This window comes from Physeter macrocephalus, chromosome 17 (genome assembly GCF_002837175.3).
Source record: "Physeter macrocephalus isolate SW-GA chromosome 17, ASM283717v5, whole genome shotgun sequence".
Classification (NCBI taxonomy): Eukaryota; Metazoa; Chordata; class Mammalia; order Artiodactyla; family Physeteridae; genus Physeter; species Physeter macrocephalus.
The window spans coordinates 12,352,564-12,377,851 of NC_041230.1; the positions used below are offsets into that span (position 1 = coordinate 12,352,564).

A 25,288-nucleotide genomic window follows, 5' to 3' on the forward strand; every position below is an offset into this window, starting at 1 on the left:
GCCGCTCCGCGGCATGTGGGATCCTCCCAGACCGGGGCGCGAACCCGGTTCCCCTGCATCGGCAGGCGGACGCGCAACCACTGCGCCACCAGGGAAGCCCTGCTATATCTTATAAGTGAAAAAAAGCCAGGTGAAACTTCCGTGTAAAGGTGACAGACTGAACACATCCTGCTAATTTCACTTCTTCCTGACCTTCAAGTACCTCTGTAGAAAAGGGATTTTTTTTTTTAAGTTATAGAGGCATTAGGAAAGGAGACAACAGGACCCAAACTTCAGAAGTTGGAAAGCAGATGGACAAGCTGACCACCGCTCCCCCCAACAGAAAAGTAAACAAAACCAACCTCCCCAAAAAAACCCCATCAGTTGGGACCAATAGCAGAGTCCTCAAAAGGAACTGGCCAACCCCGGCAGTGTGGGGAGGGTAAAACAAAGGATATGAGGGCTGTTTTAGAAGCAGTTAGCTCTGTTAAGCTCATGCTTTTTCTCGCCCCCAGGTGGCTGGAGATTTATTCTGTGGAGGCGGTGAAACAGAGAGGGTTGCCGGCCCTGGGGACATCGGGCCCATCTGCTGGTGGGGCAGGGGGGAGTGGAAGTTCCGCGCATCTTGCTGACGGAGGGCCAGCTCCCCAGCCCGCTTCCCCAACACGGCTCCCAGAAGCTGGCAGCCTGGTCTTTACGGGCCAGCCAGCCAAGTGGTTGGAGTTTTCTCAGGGGGATTTGACCGGCCCCAGAGGAAGAACAAAAGATGCTACCATCTGGCACGCCCCAGTATACAAAGCAAGATGCAGAAAAGTGGGTATAACGTGCTACCTTGCTGGGGGAGGGGACAAGGGGAAATAAGGTTAAAAATAAAGACATGCAAATGTATCTGTGTATAGAGCTGTGCCGTTCCATCCAGAAGCCACTAGCCACATGGGACTGTCGAAATTTCCATTAATTAAGTTAAATTAATAATTCAGGGGACTTCCCTGGCGGTCCAGTGGTTAAGACGCCACGCTTCCACTGCAGGGGGCACGGGTTCAATCCCTGGTTGGGGAACTAAGATCCCATATGGCGTCCATTGTGGCAAAAAAAAAAAAAAAAAAGTTAAGAATTCAGTTCCTCAGTCATACTGGCCATATTTCAAGCACTCAATAGCCACACGAGCTACCCTACTGAACAGTGCAGCCACACATAATTTCTAGCATCACAGAGAGTTTCACTGGACAGCACTGGGCCATAGAACAGAAAGATACATAAAAGATGGATAAGCCACTGATACTCCAGCGGCCTCTGAGGAGGGGACCTGAGGGGCAGGAAGTGACAAGGGTACTTTTCACTACATACCTTTTTGTACCTTTTGAATTTAGGACCATGTGAATGTCTTACATATTCAAAAAGCCAATTTAAATGTTTTAAAAAAGGAATAACCCTTTCACTGGTCTGTCTCTTGGTTTTCTAGAACTTCTTCATTTCTTTTAAAAATATTAAGGTGGGCCAACATATGACTCTGCAATCCCACTCCTGGGCATACATCCCAAGAAAACTCTAATTTGAAAAGATACATGCACCCCGATGTTCATAGCAGCACTGTTCACAATAGCCAAGATGTGGAAGCAACCTAAATGTCCATCGACAGAGGAATGGATAAAGAAGATGTGACACAAATATACAATGGACTCTTACTCAGCCGTAGAAAAGAATGGAATAATGCCATTTGCAGCAATATGGATGGACCAAGAGATTATCATACTAAGTGAAGTAAGCCAGACAGAGAAAGACAAATACCATATGATACTTATATGTGGAATCTTAAAAAAATGATACAAATGAACTTATATACAAAACAGAAATAGACCCACCGACATAGAAAACAAACTTATGGTTACCAAAGGGGAAAGGTGGGGGAAGGATAAATTAGGAGGTTGGGATTAACATACACACACTACTATATATAAAATAGATAACCAGCAAGGACCTACTGTGTAGCACGGGGAACTATACTCAACATTTTATAATAACCTATAAGGGAAAAGAATCTGAAAAAGAATAGATATGTTTATATGTATAACTGAATCACTTTGCTGTACACTTGAAACTAACACAATATTGTAAATCAACTATAATGCAATTAAAAAAAATTAAGGTGGGGCAAATCACAGATCCAGGAGCCAAACTTGGTTTAGGCTAGATTTCATGACAGCGTCCAAACTGGGTGTTAAAAGGATGATCCCTTACATTGAAAGCTTTCCATTATGAATATGCTGCTTCTTGCAGGGGCCACCCTACATAGGGTGTTTCCAGGGTAGAGCTAGAACTGACCGGGAGGGGCCCGAACCTCATTTCCAAACTGGGGAATAGCAGAGTGGTGAAGAGCATGGCCTTGGATCCAGACTGTGTGGGTCTGAACTCCAGCTCTGTGGTTAAGTAGCTGTGTGACCTCGGGCCAGTTACTTGCCCTCTCTGTGCTTCAGTTTCCTTATTTGTAAAGTGAAGATGAGAATGGTGGATTCCTTTCTCACAGTGTGCTAGTGGTATTTTAATGAATTACAATTTATAAAGCACTTAGGGTAGTGCCCAGCACATAGTAAGTGCCTGATAAACATTTCCTAAATTATTATCAATACTATGTGTGGATAGAGAGCTGGGTTTCTGTTGGTGGCTTGAAAGAGGGCTGGTTACTGGGCATGAGATGGAGATGGGAGAGTGCTCTGGACTTGATTCTGGAGAGTGGGTTCACCCCTTATCTCTACCCTGAGTTGGGACCTCTTCCATGCATGAGAGAAAAGCACAGCCCGAAGGAGAAACCAATTTTCTTTCTTTCCTTCCCTTCTTTCTTCCCTCCCTCCCTCCCTCCCTCCCTTCCTTCCTTCCTTCCTTCCTTCTTCCCTTCCCTCCAAGCCCACCCTAGCCCTGAAGTTGGATCAAAGCAGCAGAAAGATTCCTCGTGGAGCAGTATTCTCACCGTTCCTCCAGCACACGGATCTCACTCCAGCCTCTGAGCCTTCGCACTGGCTGTTCCTTCTGCCTGGAACTCACTTCCTTCTGTAGACAGAATGCGGGATCCCCTCCCTCCAGTCTGTCTCCTTTGCTTCACCATCATGTCCTCACAGAGGCCTTCCCTGACCACTCACATTAAAATAGCACCCTTACAATTGTCCACGCCCTCGGCCTATTCTTTACCATTCTCCTCCCCAATCCATCGTATAGGGGGCACGGGTTCAATCCCTGGTTGGGGAACTAAGATCCCATATGGCGTCCATTGTGGCAAAAAAAAAAAAAAAAAAGTTAAGAATTCAGTTCCTCAGTCATACTGGCCATATTTCAAGCACTCAATAGCCACACGAGCTACCCTACTGAACAGTGCAGCCACACATAATTTCTAGCATCACAGAGAGTTTCACTGGACAGCACTGGGCCATAGAACAGAAAGATACATAAAAGATGGATAAGCCACTGATACTCCAGCGGCCTCTGAGGAGGGGACCTGAGGGGCAGGAAGTGACAAGGGTACTTTTCACTACATACCTTTTTGTACCTTTTGAATTTAGGACCATGTGAATGTCTTACATATTCAAAAAGCCAATTTAAATGTTTTAAAAAAGGAATAACCCTTTCACTGGTCTGTCTCTTGGTTTTCTAGAACTTCTTCATTTCTTTTAAAAATATTAAGGTGGGCCAACATATGACTCTGCAATCCCACTCCTGGGCATACATCCCAAGAAAACTCTAATTTGAAAAGATACATGCACCCCGATGTTCATAGCAGCACTGTTCACAATAGCCAAGATGTGGAAGCAACCTAAATGTCCATCGACAGAGGAATGGATAAAGAAGATGTGACACAAATATACAATGGACTCTTACTCAGCCGTAGAAAAGAATGGAATAATGCCATTTGCAGCAATATGGATGGACCAAGAGATTATCATACTAAGTGAAGTAAGCCAGACAGAGAAAGACAAATACCATATGATACTTATATGTGGAATCTTAAAAAAATGATACAAATGAACTTATATACAAAACAGAAATAGACCCACCGACATAGAAAACAAACTTATGGTTACCAAAGGGGAAAGGTGGGGGAAGGATAAATTAGGAGGTTGGGATTAACATACACACACTACTATATATAAAATAGATAACCAGCAAGGACCTACTGTGTAGCACGGGGAACTATACTCAACATTTTATAATAACCTATAAGGGAAAAGAATCTGAAAAAGAATAGATATGTTTATATGTATAACTGAATCACTTTGCTGTACACTTGAAACTAACACAATATTGTAAATCAACTATAATGCAATTAAAAAAAATTAAGGTGGGGCAAATCACAGATCCAGGAGCCAAACTTGGTTTAGGCTAGATTTCATGACAGCGTCCAAACTGGGTGTTAAAAGGATGATCCCTTACATTGAAAGCTTTCCATTATGAATATGCTGCTTCTTGCAGGGGCCACCCTACATAGGGTGTTTCCAGGGTAGAGCTAGAACTGACCGGGAGGGGCCCGAACCTCATTTCCAAACTGGGGAATAGCAGAGTGGTGAAGAGCATGGCCTTGGATCCAGACTGTGTGGGTCTGAACTCCAGCTCTGTGGTTAAGTAGCTGTGTGACCTCGGGCCAGTTACTTGCCCTCTCTGTGCTTCAGTTTCCTTATTTGTAAAGTGAAGATGAGAATGGTGGATTCCTTTCTCACAGTGTGCTAGTGGTATTTTAATGAATTACAATTTATAAAGCACTTAGGGTAGTGCCCAGCACATAGTAAGTGCCTGATAAACATTTCCTAAATTATTATCAATACTATGTGTGGATAGAGAGCTGGGTTTCTGTTGGTGGCTTGAAAGAGGGCTGGTTACTGGGCATGAGATGGAGATGGGAGAGTGCTCTGGACTTGATTCTGGAGAGTGGGTTCACCCCTTATCTCTACCCTGAGTTGGGACCTCTTCCATGCATGAGAGAAAAGCACAGCCCGAAGGAGAAACCAATTTTCTTTCTTTCCTTCCCTTCTTTCTTCCCTCCCTCCCTCCCTCCCTCCCTCCCTTCCTTCCTTCCTTCTTCCCTTCCCTCCAAGCCCACCCTAGCCCTGAAGTTGGATCAAAGCAGCAGAAAGATTCCTCGTGGAGCAGTATTCTCACCGTTCCTCCAGCACACGGATCTCACTCCAGCCTCTGAGCCTTCGCACTGGCTGTTCCTTCTGCCTGGAACTCACTTCCTTCTGTAGACAGAATGCGGGATCCCCTCCCTCCAGTCTGTCTCCTTTGCTTCACCATCATGTCCTCACAGAGGCCTTCCCTGACCACTCACATTAAAATAGCACCCTTACAATTGTCCACGCCCTCGGCCTATTCTTTACCATTCTCCTCCCCAATCCATCGTATTATGTCATGTAGCACCCTCCCTACTAAGACGTGATCTGGGTGGTGGGCACAGGGGTGTTTTTAACTTTGTGAACACTCACCAAACTCTATACTTATCATTTGTGCATATTCTATGTGTGTCGTTTCAGTTAAAAACAATTTTTTTTTAAAAAAATAGCACTTTGCGTCACTCTGGATCCTCTTCCTCCTAGCCCCAACCCTAATATCATATTTGGATGCGTCTATGATTGGTTTCTCCCCGGACAACTGCAAGGTTGTAGTAGCCAATCGCTGCAAGTGGCATTTAAAAATTCCGTTCCTCAGTCCTACTGGCCGCAGGGCAAGCGCCCAACAACCACGTGTGGCTTCGGGGCTACCATACTGGACAGCGCGGAATCACAAGGCATTCGCATCACCGCAGAAAGTTCTAGTGGAGGGCGCTGCCTTAGGATATGAGTTCTCTGAGGGTAGGGACGGGGCCATATCTTGCAGGCGGCCGCCCCCCCCCCCACCACTACCCCATGCCTCGATAAATCTTGACTGAAGACGCGAAGGAATGAATGAAAGGCGTGAATGGATGAGTGGGCGGATGGATGAATGAATGAACGGCCCGCGGGTCTTGGGCGTGGCTCTCCGCAGCCGCGCCCCCCGCCCCCACCCCCACCCCCGCCTGCCTCTCCCGAGACCCCACCTTGGCCTCGGGGTCGGTGCGGAAGAGCCCCTCGAGCACGTGCAGGGCATCCAGGACGCCGTGGTCGCGGCCCTTGCAGTAGGAGAGCAGGCGGCGCACGTCGGCCGGGGCCACGAACTGCTTGGAAATCTTGTTGGTGGTGCGCACGGGAAGGCAGGCGTTGGCCAGCAGGTGGCCCGGGCGGAAGTAGTAGGCGAACTCGAGCGGGCAGGCCGGGTGTGAGTGGGTCAGCTGGCACTCTGTCACCACGAGGCGGTCCCGCAGCGGGCTCAGCTTGACGATGATGAAGGCCGGGCAGCCGGGCTGGGGGGACCTGCGGGAGGAACGAGCACGGCCGCCAGTCACATCACCCTGCTGCCTGCCCTCTTCTGCCTTCTCTCTCCTCTCTCCTTTATTCTTATTGTGATTTTTTAACATTAAGAATTGCTTCAAGGAGGGGAAGGGATTCATTAGGAGTTTGGGATTAAAATATACACAGCACCATGTATAAAATAGATAACCAACAAGGAACTACACTCAATATCTTGTAATAACCTATCATGGAAAAGAATCTAAAAAAAAGAATACATATATAACTGAATCACTTTGCTGCACACCTGAAACTAACACAACATTGTAAATCAATTATATTTCAATAAAAATTAAAAAAAATTGTTTCAAGCATAGAGAAGAGTAGAGGGCCTTAAGAATATGCCAGCTCTGTGACCTCGGGCAGGTCCCTTCAGGTCTCTGGGCCTCAGTTTCCTCTTAAAAGGGAGTAATAATCATCATACCTTTCTCATAGGGTTGTTGTGAGGATTAAAAGAATTGATACCTGGAAAGCACTGAAAAACACTGTCTGGAACATGGGGGGGGGCGCTGTACGTTTGCTAGAATTCTGCACCCCTCCACCCCCAGCTCTATTAAAAGTGAATGCAGAGTTTATTATACTTACCTCAATCAACTTTAAGAAATAAAACATTTCATATACTCCCGTATCCGCTTTTGATCTAGTGATAACAACATTGCAAGCTGAGGCCTTCTGTGAGCCCTGTCCCAACAAAGTCCCCTCCCTCCTTCTGACCCCAGAGGTAGCCACTGCCCAAATTAGGTATTGAGGGGCTTCCCTGGTGGCGCAGTGGTTGCGCGTCCGCCTGCCGATGCAGGGGAACCGGGTTCGCGCCCCGGTCTGGGAGGATCCCACATGCCGCGGAGCGGCTGGGCCCGTGAACCATGGCCAATGAGCCTGCGCGTCCGGAGGCTGTGCTCCGCAACGGGAGAGGCCACAACAGAGGGAGGCCCGCATACCACAAAAAAAAAAATTAGGTATTGAGTGTTCCCACATATGTTTTAATGTATCTATAAACACATGCCACGGAGCAACTGAGCCCGTGCACCACAACTACCGAGCCTGCGCTCTAGAGCCCGCGAGCCACAACTACTGAGCCCACGTGCCACAACTACTGAAGCCCGTGCGCCTAGAGCCCGTGCTCCGCAACAAGAGAAGCCACCGCAATGAGAAGCCCGCGCACCGCAACGAAGAGTAGCCCCCGCTCGCCACAACTAGAGAAAGCCTGTGTGCAGCAGAGAAGACCTAATGCACCCCAAAATAAATAAATAAATATTTTAAAATACACGTTTAAAAAAAAAACAGTGGAAGGTATGTTATCAGGTTTTAAAACTTTGTACACATGAAAAGGGGCTCAAACTCATTAGGCATCAAGGGAACACAAATCAAAACCCTAGGGTGGGGGCTTCCCTGGTGGCGCAGTGGTTGCGCGTCCGCCTGCCGATGCAGGGGAACCGGGTTCGCGCCCCGGTCCGGGAGGATCCCACATGCCGCGGAGCGGCTGGGCCCGTGAGCCATGGCCGCTGAGCCTGCGCGTCCAGAGCCTGTGCTCCGCAACGGGAGAGGCCACAGCAGTGAGAGGCCTGCGTACCGCAAAACAACAACAACAACAACAACAAAAACCCTAGGGAGGTATATATACACAATGGAATATTACTCAGCCACAAAAAAGAATGAAATAATGCCATTTGCAGCAACACGGATGGGCCTAGAGATGATCATACTAAGTGAAGAAAGTCACACAGAGAAAGACAAATATCATATGATATTGCTTATATGTGGAATCTAAAAAAATGATACAAATGAACTTACTCATGAAACAGAAATAGACTCACAGACATAAAAAACAAAGTTATGGGGCTTCCCTGGTGGCGCGGTGGTTGAGAGTCCGCCTGCCGATGCAGGGGACACAGGTTTGTGCCCTGGTTTGGGAAGATCCCACATGCCGCGGAGCGGCTGGGCCCGTGAGCCATGGCCGCTGAGCCTGCACATCCGGAGCCTGTGCTCCACAACGGGAGAGGCCACAACAGTGAGAGGCCCGCGTAACGCAAAAAAAAAAAAAAAAATTATGGTTACCAAAGGCAAAAGGGGGGAGAGGGATAAATTAGGAGTTTGGGATTAAAATATACACACTACTATACATAAAATAGATAACCAACAAGGACCTACTGTATAGCTCAGGGAACTATACTCAATATCTTGTGATAACCTATAATGGAAAAGAATCTGAAAAAGAATATATATGTGTGTGGTAACTGAATCATTTTGCTGCACACCTGAAACTAACACAACATTATAAATCAAGTATATTTCATTAAAAAAAAAACCCTAGGGAGAGGTCACTTTACACTAGCAGATAAAAGAGACTGATAACATCAACTGTTGGTGAGGACGTGGAGCAGCTGGAACTCTCAGATGTCGCTGATGGGAGTGTGAAATGGTACAGTCACTTTTGAAAATCTGAGTGGCAGTACTACTGAAGCTGAGCATGTGCCTCCTCTGTGAAGAGCATTTCCACTCAAGATAAATGCCTGCAGATGAGCACCGCAAGATATGTACTAGAATGTTCATAATGGCACCATTCATATTAGCCAAATACTTGAAACAACCCAAACACAGAATAGAATAGGAAAACAAGTTGTGATATATTCCTAAAAATAACATACTAATCAACAATAAGAATCAACAAACCATTACTCTCCCCCCAAACGTGATGATCTCACAAACCTGCTGGATGAAAGAAGTCTGACACAAAAGAAGACCCACCACATGGTTGTAGTTGATAGAAAGTTCAACAACAGGCAAAGCTAACCTCTGCTGGCCAAAGAGTGGACAGTGGTTCCCCTGAGTGGTTATGGGGCATGGTGGAGGGGGCGCTTCTTGGCACTGGATGTATTCTGTCTCTTGTACTGGGTGCTGGTTACATGTGCATTTTACTTGGGGAAAATTCATCAAGTTGTACATGCAGGACGTGTGCACTTTTCTGAATGTGTTACACTTTTTAAAAAAGTATACTTCGGGGACTTCCCTGGTGGTCCAGTGGTTAAGATTCCGTGCTCCCAAAGCAGGGGGACTGGGTTTGACCCCTGGTCAGGGAACTAGATCCCACATGCCACAACTAAGACCCGGTGCAGCCAACTCAATAAATGAATTAAAAAAATAAATAAGTAGAAGTTTACTTGGGAAATTTTTGTTTTCTAGCATGATGTCGGGCGGAATGACAGCCCCCCCAAGGATATTCACATCCTAGTTGCAGGAGCTGGGCAATGTTACTGTACATGGCAAATGGACTTTGCAGACATGATTAAATTCGGATCTTGAGATGAGGAGAAGATACTGGGCCCAAGGTAATCACAGGGTCCTTATAAGGGGAAGAGGGAAGCAGAAACGTCAGAGTCAGAGAAAGATTGAAAGATGCTACGCTCTTGGCTTTAAAAGTGGAGGAAGAGGCTGCAAACCAAGGAAAGTGGGTGGCCTCTAGAAGCTGGAAAAGGCAGCAAAACGGATTCTCCCCTCAAGCTTCCAGAAGAAATGCAGTCCTGCAGACACCTTGATTTAGCCCAGTGAGACCTGTGTTGGACTTCTGACCTTCAGAGGTGTTAGGTCACACATTTGTATTATTTTAAGCCGCTACATTTGTAGTTATTTGTTACAGCAGCAACAGGAAACAAATATAAGCATCCCACTCTATATATCCTTTTGTAGCTTGCCTTTTCACTCCTCAGCTCTTCAAGACTTGTACATTTCATTACTTGCTGCCTAATATTCCACTCTGCAACTCCGCCAACTGTTATGTTGTCTCCAGTTCTCCCTTCTTACAAACAACACTTGAGTGAACACTCTCTTATACACCTCTTTGTGTGTGAGCAAGAGTCTGTCCCGGACAGCGGTTTTCAAACTGAAGGGCATGGCCCATCACCTAACATCAATATAGGGAGTGACATCCAGCATGGTAGAAAATGAAAGGGCACCGCAACTACTGAGCCCACATGCCACAAACAGAGAGAAGCCCGCGCACTGCAACGAAAGATCCTGCGTGCCACAACTAAGACCTGCGACCAAGACCCAATGCAGCCAAATAAATAAATATTTAAAAAACAAAAACAAAACAAAACAAAAAAAAAGAGAATGGGGAAAAGAAAATCAGAGTCTATTTCCCTGATAATATTTAAATTGGCATCTGCTGTCTGAAAGCAGATTTCTCCAAGGGGAAATCCTTGTTTCTCCAAGGGGAGGTAAGATCAGCATTTTTGGTAGATTTCATGTTTATAGAGCGGGGGTCAGCAAACTTGTTCTGCCAAGGGCCAGAGGGTAGATATGTCCTGTTGCTAAACTGCAGACACAGTATGGGTGATATGTAAATGAATGGGTGTGGCTGTGTGTCAATAACTCTTTATTTATCAGCTGCAGGTTGCATTTGGCCCAAGGGCTCCTAGTTTGCCAACGCTTGTAACATAGACCATCTGGGGCCTGGCATATAGTTAAGGAGCCTGGCTCCCAGGGGGTAAATGCCAGTAGCACACCCCACCCCCAAAATGCTCCTACGTTCTTTCTAAACAGTCCCTGAGGAGAGGGATCCTTCTTTGGATCCACCCTGAGAACCTCCAGTCTAAATACTTAGGAATTGTCTTTGTTAAATCAGAAGGGGATCCTTGACACACCCCTTTCCTCCTCTATGCACGAAGTAAAACCCTGGAGCCTGACAGATTTTAAATATCTACATAAGCATTTGAGACTTTTTGCCTAACTTAAAGTAACAAGAATAATGCAAATTCAGAAAAATTGAAAGTGTAAAATCATTCTAAATAAAATACAAATGTGGAGCCACCATGATGGTATCAGATGCAACTCAAACACATTTCCAACACACAGCCATTTCTGACCTACCAAAATGGCAAGTTCATGGGGTTCTACCCAGTACATTTGTCTAGAAAAATTCACGGGCTTTGGGGAAACTCTCTGGTTTGACCTCTTTGGGCCTGGGTGTTTCAGCCCCTAGAACAAACCCCCGCTCAGGGGAGGTAACCTCTTCTGGAAAGCCGTGCATCTTACCAGAGAATGGCATGGCCCCTCTGCGGGTTCCCAGTATCCCACACAATGGTCTACGGCAGCCTCAATAGGCCATTTCTCTCCATCTATCTGGGGGAATAATACCACCAACCCCCCTCGTAACTGTAAACTCCACACGAGCAGGGATTTTAGTCTGTTTTGTTCACTGCTGTATCCTAAGCACCTAGAACAGCTCCTGGCCCCTGGGAGGTGCTCAGTTCAGTGAACGAACGATGAGCGAATGACTGTATCCCCCTGTCTGAAACCCAGGTTCCCAGGCACACCACTCATGACGCATCCCACCGAAACCACCCATCACAAGTCCTATCATGCCTTTTAAACTCTCCAAATCATCCACTTTTTTCACATTTCCATTGCAACCAACTTAGTGTAAGTTCTTTCCCTCTTCGCGAAACATCCTTTTCCCTTCGTCTAGTTAACTCCTACTCATCCTTCACAACTCAGAGCCAGCATCACTCCTCCAGGAAGCCTTCCCTAACCATCCCCAGGCAGATTCCATCACATATTGGGGTGATGATTTGATCGATGCCCACCTGTAATGAATGCTCCCCACTGAATGTGGAGTAGTCCCACTAAAATCCCAGCATCTAAAACATATACACCCTGCACATAGTAGGCGCTCAAAACGAACCTCTTGGATGAATGCACAAAAACACATGGTACCTAGGACCAAAATATCCTTAGGGTGTCGACACATTCAACTCTCTTATTAACGATCCATGATTGAAATAAAGAGAGAGGAGAGGGAGAGAGAGAGGAGAGGGAGATAGAATGGTAATTAAAAACATGGGTTTTGGGGCTTCCCTGGTGGCGCAGTGGTTGAGAGTCCGCCTGCCGATGCAGGGGACACGGGCTCGTGCCCCGGTCTGGGAAGATCCTACATGCCGCGGAGCGGCTGGGCCCGTGAGCCACAACTACTGAGCCTGCGCGTCCGGAGCCTGTGCTCCGCAGCGGGAGAGGCCACAACAGTGAGAGGCCCGCGTACCGCAAAACAACAACAACAAAAAAACATGGGTTTTGTGGTCAAACTGTGTGGGTCCAAATCCTGGTTTTCCCTCTTAGCAGCTGTGTTATCTTGGGAAAGTCCTTTAACCTCTCTGTGCCCCAGTTTTCTGGAAATTGGGGCTAAAAATAATACTGACCTTGCAGGGTTGTTGAGAGGATTCAATAAGAGGATTAAATTATGTATATGGTTAGAAAAGGGGCTGGCGCCTGGTAAACAGTTAGCTAAAAATGTCGCTGCTATTTTCAAACATCTTTTTTTCTTCTAAAAGTACCATTGCTAGGACTTCCCTGGTGGCCTAGTGGTGAGGATTCGGGGCTTTCACTGCCATGGCCTGGGTTCAATCCCTGGTCCGGGAGGATCCCGCAAGCCACGCGGTGCAGCCAAAAAGATTTAAAAACTACCATTGCTTTGTTTTGCACTCCCACTTGTCCATTTCTTCCGGATCTTTCAGGTTCTCAAGATCTTTATGTTTCCAAAGGCTGGTGTGTGGTGGGAAAGGCTGGTAATCCTGTTCTAGCCAGGGAAGTGCCGTGAGAGGCTGGGGGAGAGTGGGAGAGCGCCGGAGCCGGAGGGGGGAAGAGGCAGGGACGGCGATTTGGAGGTCACTGCGCAACCTCCAGGAAAGGCGGAAGGGGCGGCTGGAAAGACTGCCCTTCTGTGTGTTCCCTGGACCCCAGCCCCAGCCACCTGCCTGGCCTCTGGCTTCTCTCCTCCAGTCCATCCCCCATGAGACCCCAGAGGGTCTTCCCACCCCCAGAGCTGACCCTGCTCACAGCCCTCCCGGGGGTCCCCAGGGCCCTAGGATAAAGTCCCAGCCCTCGGACTCAGGCCCGCAGGTCTGGGCCTGACACCATACCAGCCACATGTCCTGCCTTTTCTAATATACGAATTCTCCAGACTCTGTCCTCGGTCCCTGGGCTGTGACATTGGTCAGGCCCTGCCCGAGCAGCTAGAGGGATGGAGGGGATCGGAAGTGATGGGCCCCCATCCAGGGAATATCCCACTGTCCGCCCAGGCACCAGGCCCAAGCGCAAGGCACTGTCCTTGCCTCCTGCTGGCCTGTCACTCCCTCCCATCCCTTCTGCCCCCTGGTTCCCCTCCGATATTTGCAGAGGGACAGTGCCTGCATGTAATTATGTGCCATGTGTTTAAGTCAAATACTGTACATACACAAATATATAAACAAAGAAAATCCTTCAAGGCTCCACTTACTGGTCACCTCTTCCAGGAAGCCTTCTAGATCCACCCTGGAAACTCTCAGTAGAGCTGACCATTCCTCTTTTATCCTCCTCCATCTCCCTCTTCAATGTCTTTCTCACTACTTTGGGCCAGTTTTTTGCGGGGGGTGGGGTGTCTTTGTCTCCTACATTAGATCCTGAGCTGCTCAAGGGCAGAGACCTGCTCTCTGGTTCCACACGCCCCTCGAACAGCCAGCACACAGTAGGGGCTCAGTAGGTGTCTGTTGCTTTGCATTGGGTTCTGTTAACAAGGAGAGATTCCAGACTGGGCCTAAGCTTCCGGCAAGCTCTCATGTTCTAGGTATCTGGGTGATGATGGGTGTCTGATCCTGTTCTGCTTCCGGATCTCCAAGTCTGTTTCCAGAATAAGCAGTGAGTAAGCTACTGAGAACCGTAATGCTCACAATAAATGCTTAATTAACTGAGTGAGAATCACTGGTACCGAGTGCTCACCTGGGCTCTCTTCTGAATGACTGGCATGTATTCGCTCATTTAATCCTCATAAACCTGCGCCATCAATACTATTACTTCTCGCCTTTTCCCAGGGAGGCAGCTGAGGCCCGGAAAGGGGCCGTCACGAGCTCAGCGTCATGGGCTGCTCAGCAGTGGAGCCATGGTGGGCACCCAGGCTGCCGGCTCCCCGGTCTGTGCTCTTGACTCCCGTAACAGCTCTCCTGTACCCAGCCGGCCCGTGTTCCAGGCACCGGGTAAACGCCTTCCTGCTCACGGTACCCTCTTAACAGCCCCACGAGGCAGGTACTGCGCTAACCCCCTTTCAGAGATGAGAAAACTGAGGCTTGGAGATGTGAAGTCCGTTGCCCAAAGAGACCCACCCAGGAAGTTGTGGAGCCGGTCTCGAGCAGCCAGCAGGCAGAGCCTGTGTTCTTAAGTGCACCCCTCTGTCCATGGCTCCCACCCAAGGGTCTCCAACTCACACATAGACAGGGGCCAGACAGGCAAAACAAGGATGTAGCAAAGGATGAGGTGGCAGAGAGCAGTGGAGTCTGGGGCAAAGCTGAGCGCCAATGCCCCGTCTAATTGGGGTGGCCATCTGCCACATGAGAACAAGGTATCAGCCTCTTCCCGAGCTTGAAGGGAAGCTGGAAACCCAACATTGTATGGGGAATGTTTAGGGTTTAAAATTGGGGTCAATTAAAACACCCCTGGCCACTTGGGTATGTTGGATTCCTCAAGCCCTTTGTAGCATTACAGTTGCAGGGAACTATTTGTGAGCTTGTTCATATCATGTCAGTTTTCTGTCCGCTATGAAAGTTCCAGAAGGGCGGGGAATTTGTCTGTCTTGCTAAACTCCCCACTCCCCCAAGTGAAATATCCCTAGTTCCCAGCATGGGACCTGGCCCTGAATGGATGTATTTTTACTGAATGGATGTATTTTTACTGAATGGATGTATTTACTGAATGGATGGATTTTTTTTTTTTTTCTATTTTTGTCCTGTGGCTTTCTCTGCAGCTCAGCCTCTGATCTCTTTGTAGGTGTCCCAAATCTGGCTCTCACCTGTTTTTCTGGCTGGCTGGTGTCTCTGGTGCCATGTCTCCATGTTTCTGGAATTTTCTTTTTTAACGTCTCTTGGGTGTGTGTGTCTATCTTGCTCCCTGCCTCTCCACGGGTCTCTGTTAAAATCTCTAAGTGGAGCCCACCCTCTGTCTGTGCCTCGGTGCCTCCAGCAAACTGGCTCTGTCTCCATCTCAGGAAGCGTCCCTCCTTGACCCTCTCGGCTTCTCTTCAAGGTGTATTTAGCGGTTTTAGTTGGCATCTCTCCCCTCCCAGTCTAAGGGGTGAGGGCTCACTGCCTCCCCCTCCCCCGGGCCGCCCTTCCCCCCCAGCCCCCAGCAGGACAGGAGGCTCAGCTCACGCACCCCACGGCGGGCCGGCTGGGCGCGCGCACGTCCTTGCACACCAGCCGCACGTAGCTGTACTTGAGCACATCGATGAGAGTGTAGAGCGGGGGCGCGCTGGCCCAGCGGCAGCGCGCCAGGTGCATGGAGCTCTTGACGAAGAAGAGCGCCAGCCGCTGCTGGCACCACGCGTCGAAGAAGCGGCTGAACTCGGCCCACGAGAAGAAAGCCCTCTCCCGCAGCTCCTGCTCCTCCTGCCCCGTTGCCGTGCCGGGTGGGGGCTCCATCCTGGGGCGCCTGGGTGGGAGGGGTGGGGAGGACACGTGGATATCAGATCCATCCCCTCCCAAGGCGTCCTGCTTCCTCCATTCTCGGCCTGCCTCTTCGGTGCTGATGCCTCTATCCAGGTGGGGCCTGGGGCGGGATATACCCGTTAATCTCTACACATGAACCTCTAGCCCATCTTTGGCCTCCTTCCACCCCCCTGCCTTCTTCCTGGGACAGCTGGAACCTGTCATCCTGATCTCTAACTCCAGTTCTGGTCACCTCCTCCATAAATGTGATCCCTAGGCACAGTTGGGGTCCCTCTCCCAATATATGATCCTTAAACTCAATTGTGGACACCTCCTCGAATGTGTTCCCGGCTTCCAGGTAGGACCTCCTCCCCTTCCAGATGTGCCTCCTACGCGGTCACCTCTGGTGCCTCCATTCATCTGGAACTCCCCCTTCCATGAGCGTACGCAGGGGCTATAACCCACATCCAGCTGTGCCCGCCTCTAAAGATGCTCCAGGGGCTTCCCCGGTGGCGCAGTGGTTGCGCGTCCGCCTGCCGATGCAGGGGAACCGGGTTCGCGCCCCGGTCTGGGAGGATCCCACATGCCGCGGAGCGGCTGGGCCCGCGAGCCATGGCCGCTGAGCCTGTGCGTCCGGAGCCTGTGCTCCGCAACGGGAGAGGCCACAGCAGAGGGAGGCCCGCATACCACAAAAAAAATAAGAAATAAAAAAATAAAGATGCTCCAGCTCCGGATGTGCTCTGCGCATCCAGTCATGCACCCCTCACCCCCAGTCATATTCTTCATGCACCTGTGGCTCCCTCCTCCCCAGATGCGTCTCAGATACTGGGCAGCTGTTGCTCCTCTCCAACATGTGACCCCTATATGGGTTGCCACATCCAGCTGTGCCTCTGCTTCCCAGAGATGCTCCCATACCCAGGCTTACTCCCCACATCTAGTATGGCCCCTTCGCGTACAGGTGTGTGCCCCATTCACTTGTGGCCAATTCTCAGAAGTGTCACCAATATTCATCTGTGGTCCCCACCTGCCCAGATGCACCGCCCAGCCCAGCTGTGGCCCCCTCCGCCCATCGACATCTATCATCCTCCCCCAGATATGGGTCCTCGTCCTAGACACGGCCCGTCGTCCTTAGATGGGCTTCATCACCCCAGATGCTCCCCCACATCCAGCTGCGCCTCCCTCCTCATGAAGCCCCTCCCAACCGGCTCCAGCCTCCGCAACCCCTCCCAGCCCCGGCTGCCTTGGCACCTCCCATCCCGGCTGTCCCACCCAGCTGTGCCTCTCCCCTCCCCCAGATGTGCACCCTTCCCGCCCCTCCCCACTCACCTACCCGCCCCGGAGCGGCGTCCACATCCCACAATGCCCCGCGCCGAGGCCGGGCCCGGCCCTTGCTCCCGGGATGCCCCGCGCGGCCTCCCGCCTCTCTTCCCGCCGTGCGTCGCGCAGCGGCTTCCACTGAATCTCCCTTTTCCCGCCGGTCGCTCCGCTGACCGCCCCCCCAGCCACACCCACTCATCCAGAGCAACAGAAGGCTCGGGGCTGTTTCCCAGCGTGCTCTGCGGGAGGGCTCGCCCCACTTCACCCCCTTTCCTGGCACTCTCGCGACTGGGAGACTGCAACTCCCAACGTCCTCCGCGCGGCGGCGGCGGCGCGGACGTCGCCCGGCCCCGCCCCCACCCGCCGAAGTCTGCGCGCGAAGTCCGTGGCGCGAATTTGGGACTGCAGTGTAGCGCCGAGCGGTTCCGGGTGTGACGCTCAGGACAGCGGCGCGCGGGCTCGGCGCGAGGCAAGTGGCGCCGGCCGTGAGGGGCTTCAGGGTTGGGGAACGGCGCGCGTGTCGTAAACTCGTGGCTCATGCCATCGCCTGGTCGATCGGCTGCAGAGAGTGCACGTAGGGGTCGCTGAGGCGGCGGGGAGCGCGCTGCGGAGGGGAGAGCGCGGGCAGCAGGCCGCTGGAGGGGGCGGGGCTGCGTCCGCTGGAGGTTCAGGGCCGGGTAGAAGGTAGACGAGGGCCGAAACCCTTGTACGGGACAGGGTCTGAAGAGAGGCCTGGACCAGGTAGTCCCAGGTACGGGATTACCTGGAAGGGGCGTGGTCATATAGGGATGAGGGGCGGGGAAAAGGCTATCGGTGGGCGGGGCCATCCGGAAGATGGACGGGCCGGGGGAGGTGGGCCCACCTGAAGGGGGTGGGGCTAGGGAAAAGTTTAACAGTGGGCGGGGCCGGGGGAAAGGTTGAAGGCGAGGGGGTCAGCTTTAAGGAGTGAGCCCAGGTAGATGGAGGTGGGGCCAGAGTAAAGTCAGTGGTAAGAGCTAGGCCTAGGCAGAGGCCTTATGAAAGGTCTCGAACCTTCTGGACGGGTGGAGGTCTGGCCTTGTGTATGCCTGATGAGGGGGCGGGGCCAAGGGAAGAGCAGTGAAGGGGCGGCTGGACAGCGAGGAGGAGGCCAAGGCCATAGAGGAGGTTAGCTGAAAGGTCTGGCCTAATTGTTACCTGAGATGGTGGAGGGAGGGCCAGAAGAGCTTGGGGAGGGAAGAGAGAAGGATCTTGAGGCCCTTAAGTGAGGGGGAAGCTTCAAGGGTAAGGGGGAGGGTACTTGGGAGGAAGAGGGGGCGTTTGGAAAGGAGAGCTGGCATCTGAAAGCTGAGGGGAGTCAGTGTGGGGAGCCAGCGGAAAATGGGATTAAGGACATCACTCCTTGGCCACCATCCCCTTTTCAGCCCGTTTGAATCTCTGACTTATTAGGCAGTCTGTGAAGAAGGTACGAGGAAAAGGCAGGAAGGACATGTTAAGTAAGACCTCCTTAATTTCATCTTATCTTAGGATTCCCTGGGAACTCGGTAGGCCTGCAGATTTTCCCCTTCCATTCCCAGGATTCTGATTCAGTAGGTCTGGGAGTGCCTGGGGGATATTTTAAACGTGAATCCCTGGCGGGTCTCAGAACTGGCACCCTTCGTTTATAGTGTCCGTCATTGACCAGCTGTGTGGCCCTGGACAAGTCAGTTTCCCTCTCCTGTCTCAGCTTCCTGAGTTGTCTTTTGGGGGAATGCTGAGCTGTTTTAAACCTCAGAGCAGGAGGGAGAGTAGCGTATTTACGGCAAAGGTGTAAAATATTTCACAGGGGTCGGGTGAGGATAGGGGACAGGTCAGGAAATGTGAGCTTTTACTAAATAGAAGAAATGCAGACCTGAGCCTTCTGGCCTGTCATCCTCAGACCATTCATTCACCCCTAAACACCCTTTTACATCCCCCTTGTTACCATGGTCTCCAGGTTTGAAAGATCTTGCTTATAAACCCTAAATTCTTTAGTAATGTTTTTGTTACCCCAATTTTTAGTAATCAAAGTGTGTGTGGGCCAGTGCATTCAGTGCCAGCACTGTTTTAGGTCCCGTGGCCATATCTTTGAACAAACAGACAAAAGCCCTATCTTTATGGAACTTACATTTGAGCCCTGCACTGCTTAATACAGTAGCCATTAGCCACGTGTAGCTATTGAATTTTTTTTATGAGTAGGTATTAGTTTTATTATTATTATTATTATTTTTTTTTTTTTTGCGGTACGCGGGCCTCTCACTGTTGTGGCCCCTCCCGTTGCGGAGCACAGGCTCCGGACGCGCAGGCGCAGCGGCCACGGCTCACGGGCCCAGCCGCTCCGCGGCACGTGGGATCCTCCCGGACCGGGGCGCGAACCCGCGTCCCCTGCATCGGCAGGCGGACTCTCAACCACTGCGCCACCAGGGAAGCCCAAGTTTTATTATTTTTTTAATTTAATTTTTATTTTATACCGGGGTAGAGCTGATTTATAATATTGTGTTAGTTTCAGGTGTACAGCAAAGTGATTCAGTTATACATATATTCATTCTTTTTCAGATTCTTTTCCCATATAGCTTATTACAGAACATTGAGTAGAGTTCCCTGTGCTATACAGTAGGTCCTTGTTGATTATCTATTTTATACGTAGTAGTAGCTATTGAAATTCAAATTAATTAGAAACAAATGAAAAACTAAGTGCCTCAGTCGCACTAGCTGCCTTTCAGATGCTCCGAAGCCACATATGGCTAGAGCTCCCTTTCTGGACAATGCGGATAGAGAACATTTCTATCAGGCAGAAAGTCCTGTTTGAAGCACTGATCTAGAGGGTGAGACAAATTCTAATTTATAAGGTCAGGTTGTGCTATGTGCTGTGAAGAAAAAGAGGGAGGGGACAGTACAGCAGACCCGGGGTGGCCGTAGCCGGACCTGAATCATTGGTGACTCCGTTGATTTTTTTTTAATAATAAAAAAAAAATTACATATGGTAAAATTTACTCTTTTCGGCGTATAGTTCTGTTAATTTTGAAACATTTAGAGTTATGTCACCACCACCACAATCAAGGTGCAGAACCGTTCCATCGCCCCTAAAGATGATTCTGGGGCTCCCTTTAAGCCCTCTGCCTGGCAACCACTGATTCCTCTCCATTCCTGTAGTGTTTCAGTAGATCACTCCTTTTTATTGCCGAGTAAGCGTAAACAAAGTTTAGAATATTCTGCAATGGAATACTAGGCAGCAGTTAAATGCATTGTATGATGTACCACAATTTGTTCATCCGTTCACCCATTGAAGGCCATTTGGGTTTTTTACAGTTTTTGGCGATTATAAACAGACCTGTTGCTGTAAACTTTAGGTTACAGGTTTTTGTGTGAACATGGGATTTCACTGGGTAGATACCCAGAAGTGGGATTGCTGGGTCAATATGGTAAATGTATGCTTAACGGTTTGAGCAACTGCCAGACTTTTCCGAAAGTGACTGGACCATTTTGCATTCCCACCAGAAATATATGAGCGTTCCAGTTGCTCCACGTCTTCCCCAGCCCTTGGTATTGTCCCTTGTTTGATAATTAAATAATAGGTATGTAGTGGACTCCAAGGTTTTTGACCTGTGCGGCCGGGTGAAAAAAGCTACCAGTGCTGAGATGGAGAACGTTGGTTGGAGGAGGGATAAAAGTGTGTGTGTGTATGCGTGTGTGTGTGTGTCTCTTCTAAGAGTTTGGATTTGGTCCCATTGAGTCTGAGATGTTGGTTAGATATCCAGATGGAGATAGCACAGAAAACTAGAAATATGAGTCCTTGAGTTTAGAGGGGAAGTCACAGCTAGAGGTAGACATTTTGGGGTCGTCATCATCCCAGAGTATGTTTAAGCCATCAAACTGGGTAAGGTCTCCCACGGAGTGGGTGTAAATAGGACAGAGAGGAGGGATTGGGCCTTGGGCACTGCAACCGTTAGAAAGTGAATCGCTACATTTTCTGTTGCTGCCGTAACATATTACCAGGAACTGAGTGGCTTCAAACAGCACACATTTTTATTCTCCTACAGTTTCCGGGGCCAGAAGTCTAAAATTGGTTTCCCTAAAATCGAGGTGTTGGCAGGGCTACATACCTTCTGGGGGCTTTAGGGAAAATCATTTCCTTGCTTTTTCCAGCTTTTAGAGGCCACCTGCATTCCTTGACTGGTGGCCCCTTCCTCCATCTTCAAAGCCAGCAAGGTAGCATCTCCAATCTGACTCTAAGCCCCTCCTTCCACTTACAAGGATCACTTGTAATCACTTTTAAGTGATTACGCTGGGCCCACCTGTATAATCCACCGTACTCTCCCCACCTCAGAACGATTAATCACATCTGCAGTCTCTTGCCACGTAAGGTAACATATCCACGGGTCCAGGATTAGCATGGGGACATCTTTGGGGGCACTTATTCTTCTCACCGCAGTGGCTAAGGAAGACCCATCACAGGAATCCAGGAAATAGTAGACACTGAGGTGAGGGTGTGGTTTGAAGGAAGAATTTCAATGGAGCAAGGAGTCAGATGTTTCTAATGCTGCTGATGGGCCAAGATGAGGAACAGGAAATGACTTGGATTTAGCAGCCCAGAGGTCCTCAATCACCTTGATGAGCAAGGTCCAGCTGAGTGATGTGGGAAAACTTAAAGGTTCAAGCGGGGTTGGGAGGAGAGACGCTGGAGGTGGTGCCTTGGGACAGTTCTTTCTATGACTTCTCTGAAAAGGGGAGCAGAGAAATGGGGCGATAGCTGCCAGGAGCACGTGGGGTCAAGAGAGGGATTTTTGTTTGTTTGTTTAGGTGGGGGGAGTCACAGCCGAATTGTAAACCGATAGGGATGGTCTAGTAGAAAGAGAAGTTGATGCAGGAGAGAAGGGCGTAAGATCTGGTGCGCAGGCCGAGGGTCTGGCCTTCACTGAGGGCACAGCTGGGTGGTCGCAGTATCGACAGCTGGGAGTCAGAGCGCCTGCGCGCAGGCGCAGTTGCGGAGGCAGATAAGGTGGTGGGAACTTGTCTTTCTCCCGATTGCTGCCATTTCCTCTCCGTCGAGGAGGAGAGTGGAGGCGGTGCTGGCGGCTGGAGAAGCTGGTGTGAAGTACGGTCTGGGAGAGCAGGAGGGTTGAATGGTCTGGGGGAATGGAGAGACTTGGACCGCAGTCCGAAGGACCCCTGGGGACCGGTCCAGGTCCGTTCTGCGGCTGCAGGCACAGGGTAGGTGGAAAGTTGGCTGGAATCAGCAGCTTTGGGGTTTTGCTCGGTGAGACGGAGGGCGGGAGTTAAGAGCAAGAGAGCGACGAAAGACCGTGATGGTGCACCAGAATCTACCCGAGTCAAGGCAGGAAGGGAGGACGTGATGCGGAAGGAAAGTGAAAAGAAGGATTGACTGGTTTGTAGACTTAGGGAAGGACTGGGAAACTTTTGGAGTTGGGTTCCTAAAGGAAGTTGGCTGGCAATTTAGGGGTGGTGGTTGGAGAATAAATAGGCTGTTTGAGATATAAATCAGCATATAAATGGTATTTAACGCCAGGGCCCTAAGCCCTGAGCTTCGAATCAAGAAATTGGGTTTTAGTCGAGTTCGTTAATTTTTTTGTTCGTTCCTTCCTTCATTTTTTCCGGTCTCCTTGTTGGAGTGCTGAGTCCTATTTCATCCTTATATACTTTGCACATTTTTTTTTTTTTTTTTGGCGGCGCCGGCGTGTGGGGATCTTAGTTCCCCCAGCAGGGATCGAACCCCTGCTCCCTGCACTGTTAGCGCGGAGCGTTAACCACTGGACCACCAGGGACGTCCCGTACTTTGCCTATCTTTGACAGTGGGGCCCGTGAGGTTTTTCAAGAGCGGGGACTGGGTTTCCTTTCCTGTGTTGTCCCAGAGACTGAAAGTCTTGGGAGCCCTGCAGTGACTTCTGCGTGAGGCTCTGTTCTTTCTTGTGTGGAAGTGAATTTAGGGGCTCCCTGGCTGGTTGGGAAGAAAAGATCTTGACTTTGACAGATAATTCATGTCCAGGATAGATTAGAACTTTCTCAAGTGAGGGATTCGTACCAATACTAGTGTTTTTTGAGGGGGAAAGGGGCTGGGTTATTCACTACCTTATTGATTTTCATGAATTCTGAGCTTTGGGCTGTATAAGCAAATTATATTTTTATTCCCAATTTAGGTTACTTTTTCATCTTTGACTCATAAACACTTTCAGACAGAAAAGTAGAGCAACGAGGATAATATGCCACCACCTCGATTTTACAGCTGTTAACATTTTGCTATGTTTGCACCGTCTAATTTTCTGAATAAAAAAGTTAACGTTTATTGTAGGAGTTTCAAACATACACAAAAGTAGAGAGTAGTGTCATGAATCCCTGTGTACCCATTACCCAGCCCCAGGAATTATCAAAATATGTTCATTCTTATTTCGTCTATATGCTCCTTAATTCCCCCCCAAAACCCTGAATTATTTTAAAGCAAACTTCAGGCATTTGCTGAAATATTTGAACTAGTTTACAGACGTCATGACATTTTGTCCCTATTTATTTCAGCATGCTTCTTTAAGCAGTAAAGGCTTTTTCTGATTTGAGTTTCACACATTAAAAAATTAACAGAATTACTTAAGGAAACTTGAAGTGGTGTGTGGGTATGACATTAAATAACACTAACGCTCATAAGGAGAAAGTTAATCCCTTTATATTCTCTTTCAGTTTGTCTTAGAAAGGCTCCGTTTGGTGCAGGGTACCTTTCACAGTCCCCTCTAGCACTTGGCTAATTACCGCTTTGAACAAACAGAAAGCAGCAGGTCTGGGCTCAGAGCCTCCAGCAGCCAGTGCTTTTAACTAGAACCTAATCATCTGGTTTTGTTCTTTTTATTTTTGCGGCTGTCTCCTATTTGTGACAAACGATGCTGTTCTGTCTGTGGGAGTGACAGAAATGGGAGTGCAGGGTGCCTAGGATCTGGAGCCAGGTTGTCAGAATTTGGATCCCCCGTTTGCTGCTTACGAGCTCTGAGATTCAGGACAAGTGATTTAACCTTTCTGTGCCTCAGTTTTCTCATCGGTGACATGGGGATAACAGTTGGAAATGCTTGAGTGGGGGGTTGGGTAGTATGGGGTCACATTATCGTTGGTACAGTTGTTATCTCAACAGCCCCCAGATCTAAGGTCACCTCCATCTGCCTCGATCCCAATATGGAGGGACCCCTTCCTTCCTCACCCTCAGAATGTTAGTGGTTAAGGACACGGACTCTGGAGCCAGACATCTGGCTTTGGATCCTGGCTCTGCAACTCATTAGGCTGTGTGACCTTGAGCAGGTTACCCGACCTCTCTGTGCTTCCGTCACCTCATTTGTAAAATCAGGACAATGATGAATTGTAATAGCTTTTGCATGAATTAATTCATATAAAGTTTTGGAAGCGTGCCGACCGCCCACTAAGCACCCCAGTTCATAAGAAGTTGATTCTTTCACAGAAAAAATCATTCAGTGAAAAAAAATTCAGGGTTTCCCTAGATATGGTGGATATTGCCAAGGTGGTATGAAGAATGTCTGAAGGTTGGGAAATAATTTTTGGAGGAGATGGGAGTGAACCAGGCACAGCCCCATGGCTCCAGAGCCCCACATCTGTTTGGAAAGTTAAACTGAATGTAATCTGGGGACCACGGGGTGGATGCAATAAGTGTGATGAGAGAAGTACTAATTAACCACCATGAGAGGCCAGGAAAGTGAGCTGCTCTTCCAGCAGGTGCCCCCGGGAGGCTTCCTGGCGGCCCATCAGCTCAGAGCTGGGCCGAAGGGGACTGGCCCTTGGCGGGGGGACAGGACCTCGCCAGAGGGAAGAGCCAGTGGGGGGCTGAGAAAGAGAATTAGAAAAGTTATCTGGGGCTTAGATTTACTATTAAAAAAAAAAGTCAAACAGGTAATAAATATGTATGGTTCAAAATAAAATCAGGACAGAGGTACACAGTGACCGGTCACTCACAGCCCGTCACCTTGTCGGCCCCAGCCACTTCTGTTGCTTTCTTGGTTATCTTTCCAGAGTTTCTGATTGGCTGAAATAAGCAGTACTAATGAATATGTATATTCTTATTTTCCCTTGTCTTGCAAAATCAATAGCATATTATATCCACTGTTCTGCTTCCTTTATTATTTATTATTATTAGTTAAAATG

The 25,288-nt window shown here is 49.2% G+C and overlaps 2 protein-coding genes across 3 annotated transcripts in view; one reads left to right on the plus strand and one right to left on the minus strand.

The window, feature by feature from the left end:
- Positions 1 to 17,342, minus strand: part of ZSWIM9 (zinc finger SWIM-type containing 9) — a 27,943-nt gene extending 10,601 nt beyond the window's left edge. Inside the window, 4 exon segments of the mRNA XM_024132441.3 lie at positions 6,035 to 6,347; positions 15,555 to 15,830; positions 17,157 to 17,317; positions 17,319 to 17,342. Coding sequence (XP_023988209.2) covers positions 6,035 to 6,347; positions 15,555 to 15,830; positions 17,157 to 17,317; positions 17,319 to 17,342 — 774 coding nt within the window.
- A 145-nt stretch (positions 17,343 to 17,487) lies between these two features.
- The window catches only part of LIG1 (DNA ligase 1), a 42,224-nt gene continuing 34,423 nt past the window's right edge, over positions 17,488 to 25,288 (plus strand). For both annotated transcript variants that reach the window (XM_007112357.4, XM_007112358.4), the window contains exon 1: positions 17,488 to 17,612. The gene's annotated coding sequence lies outside the window, so the exon portion shown is untranslated. The remainder of the gene's footprint in view (positions 17,613 to 25,288) is intronic.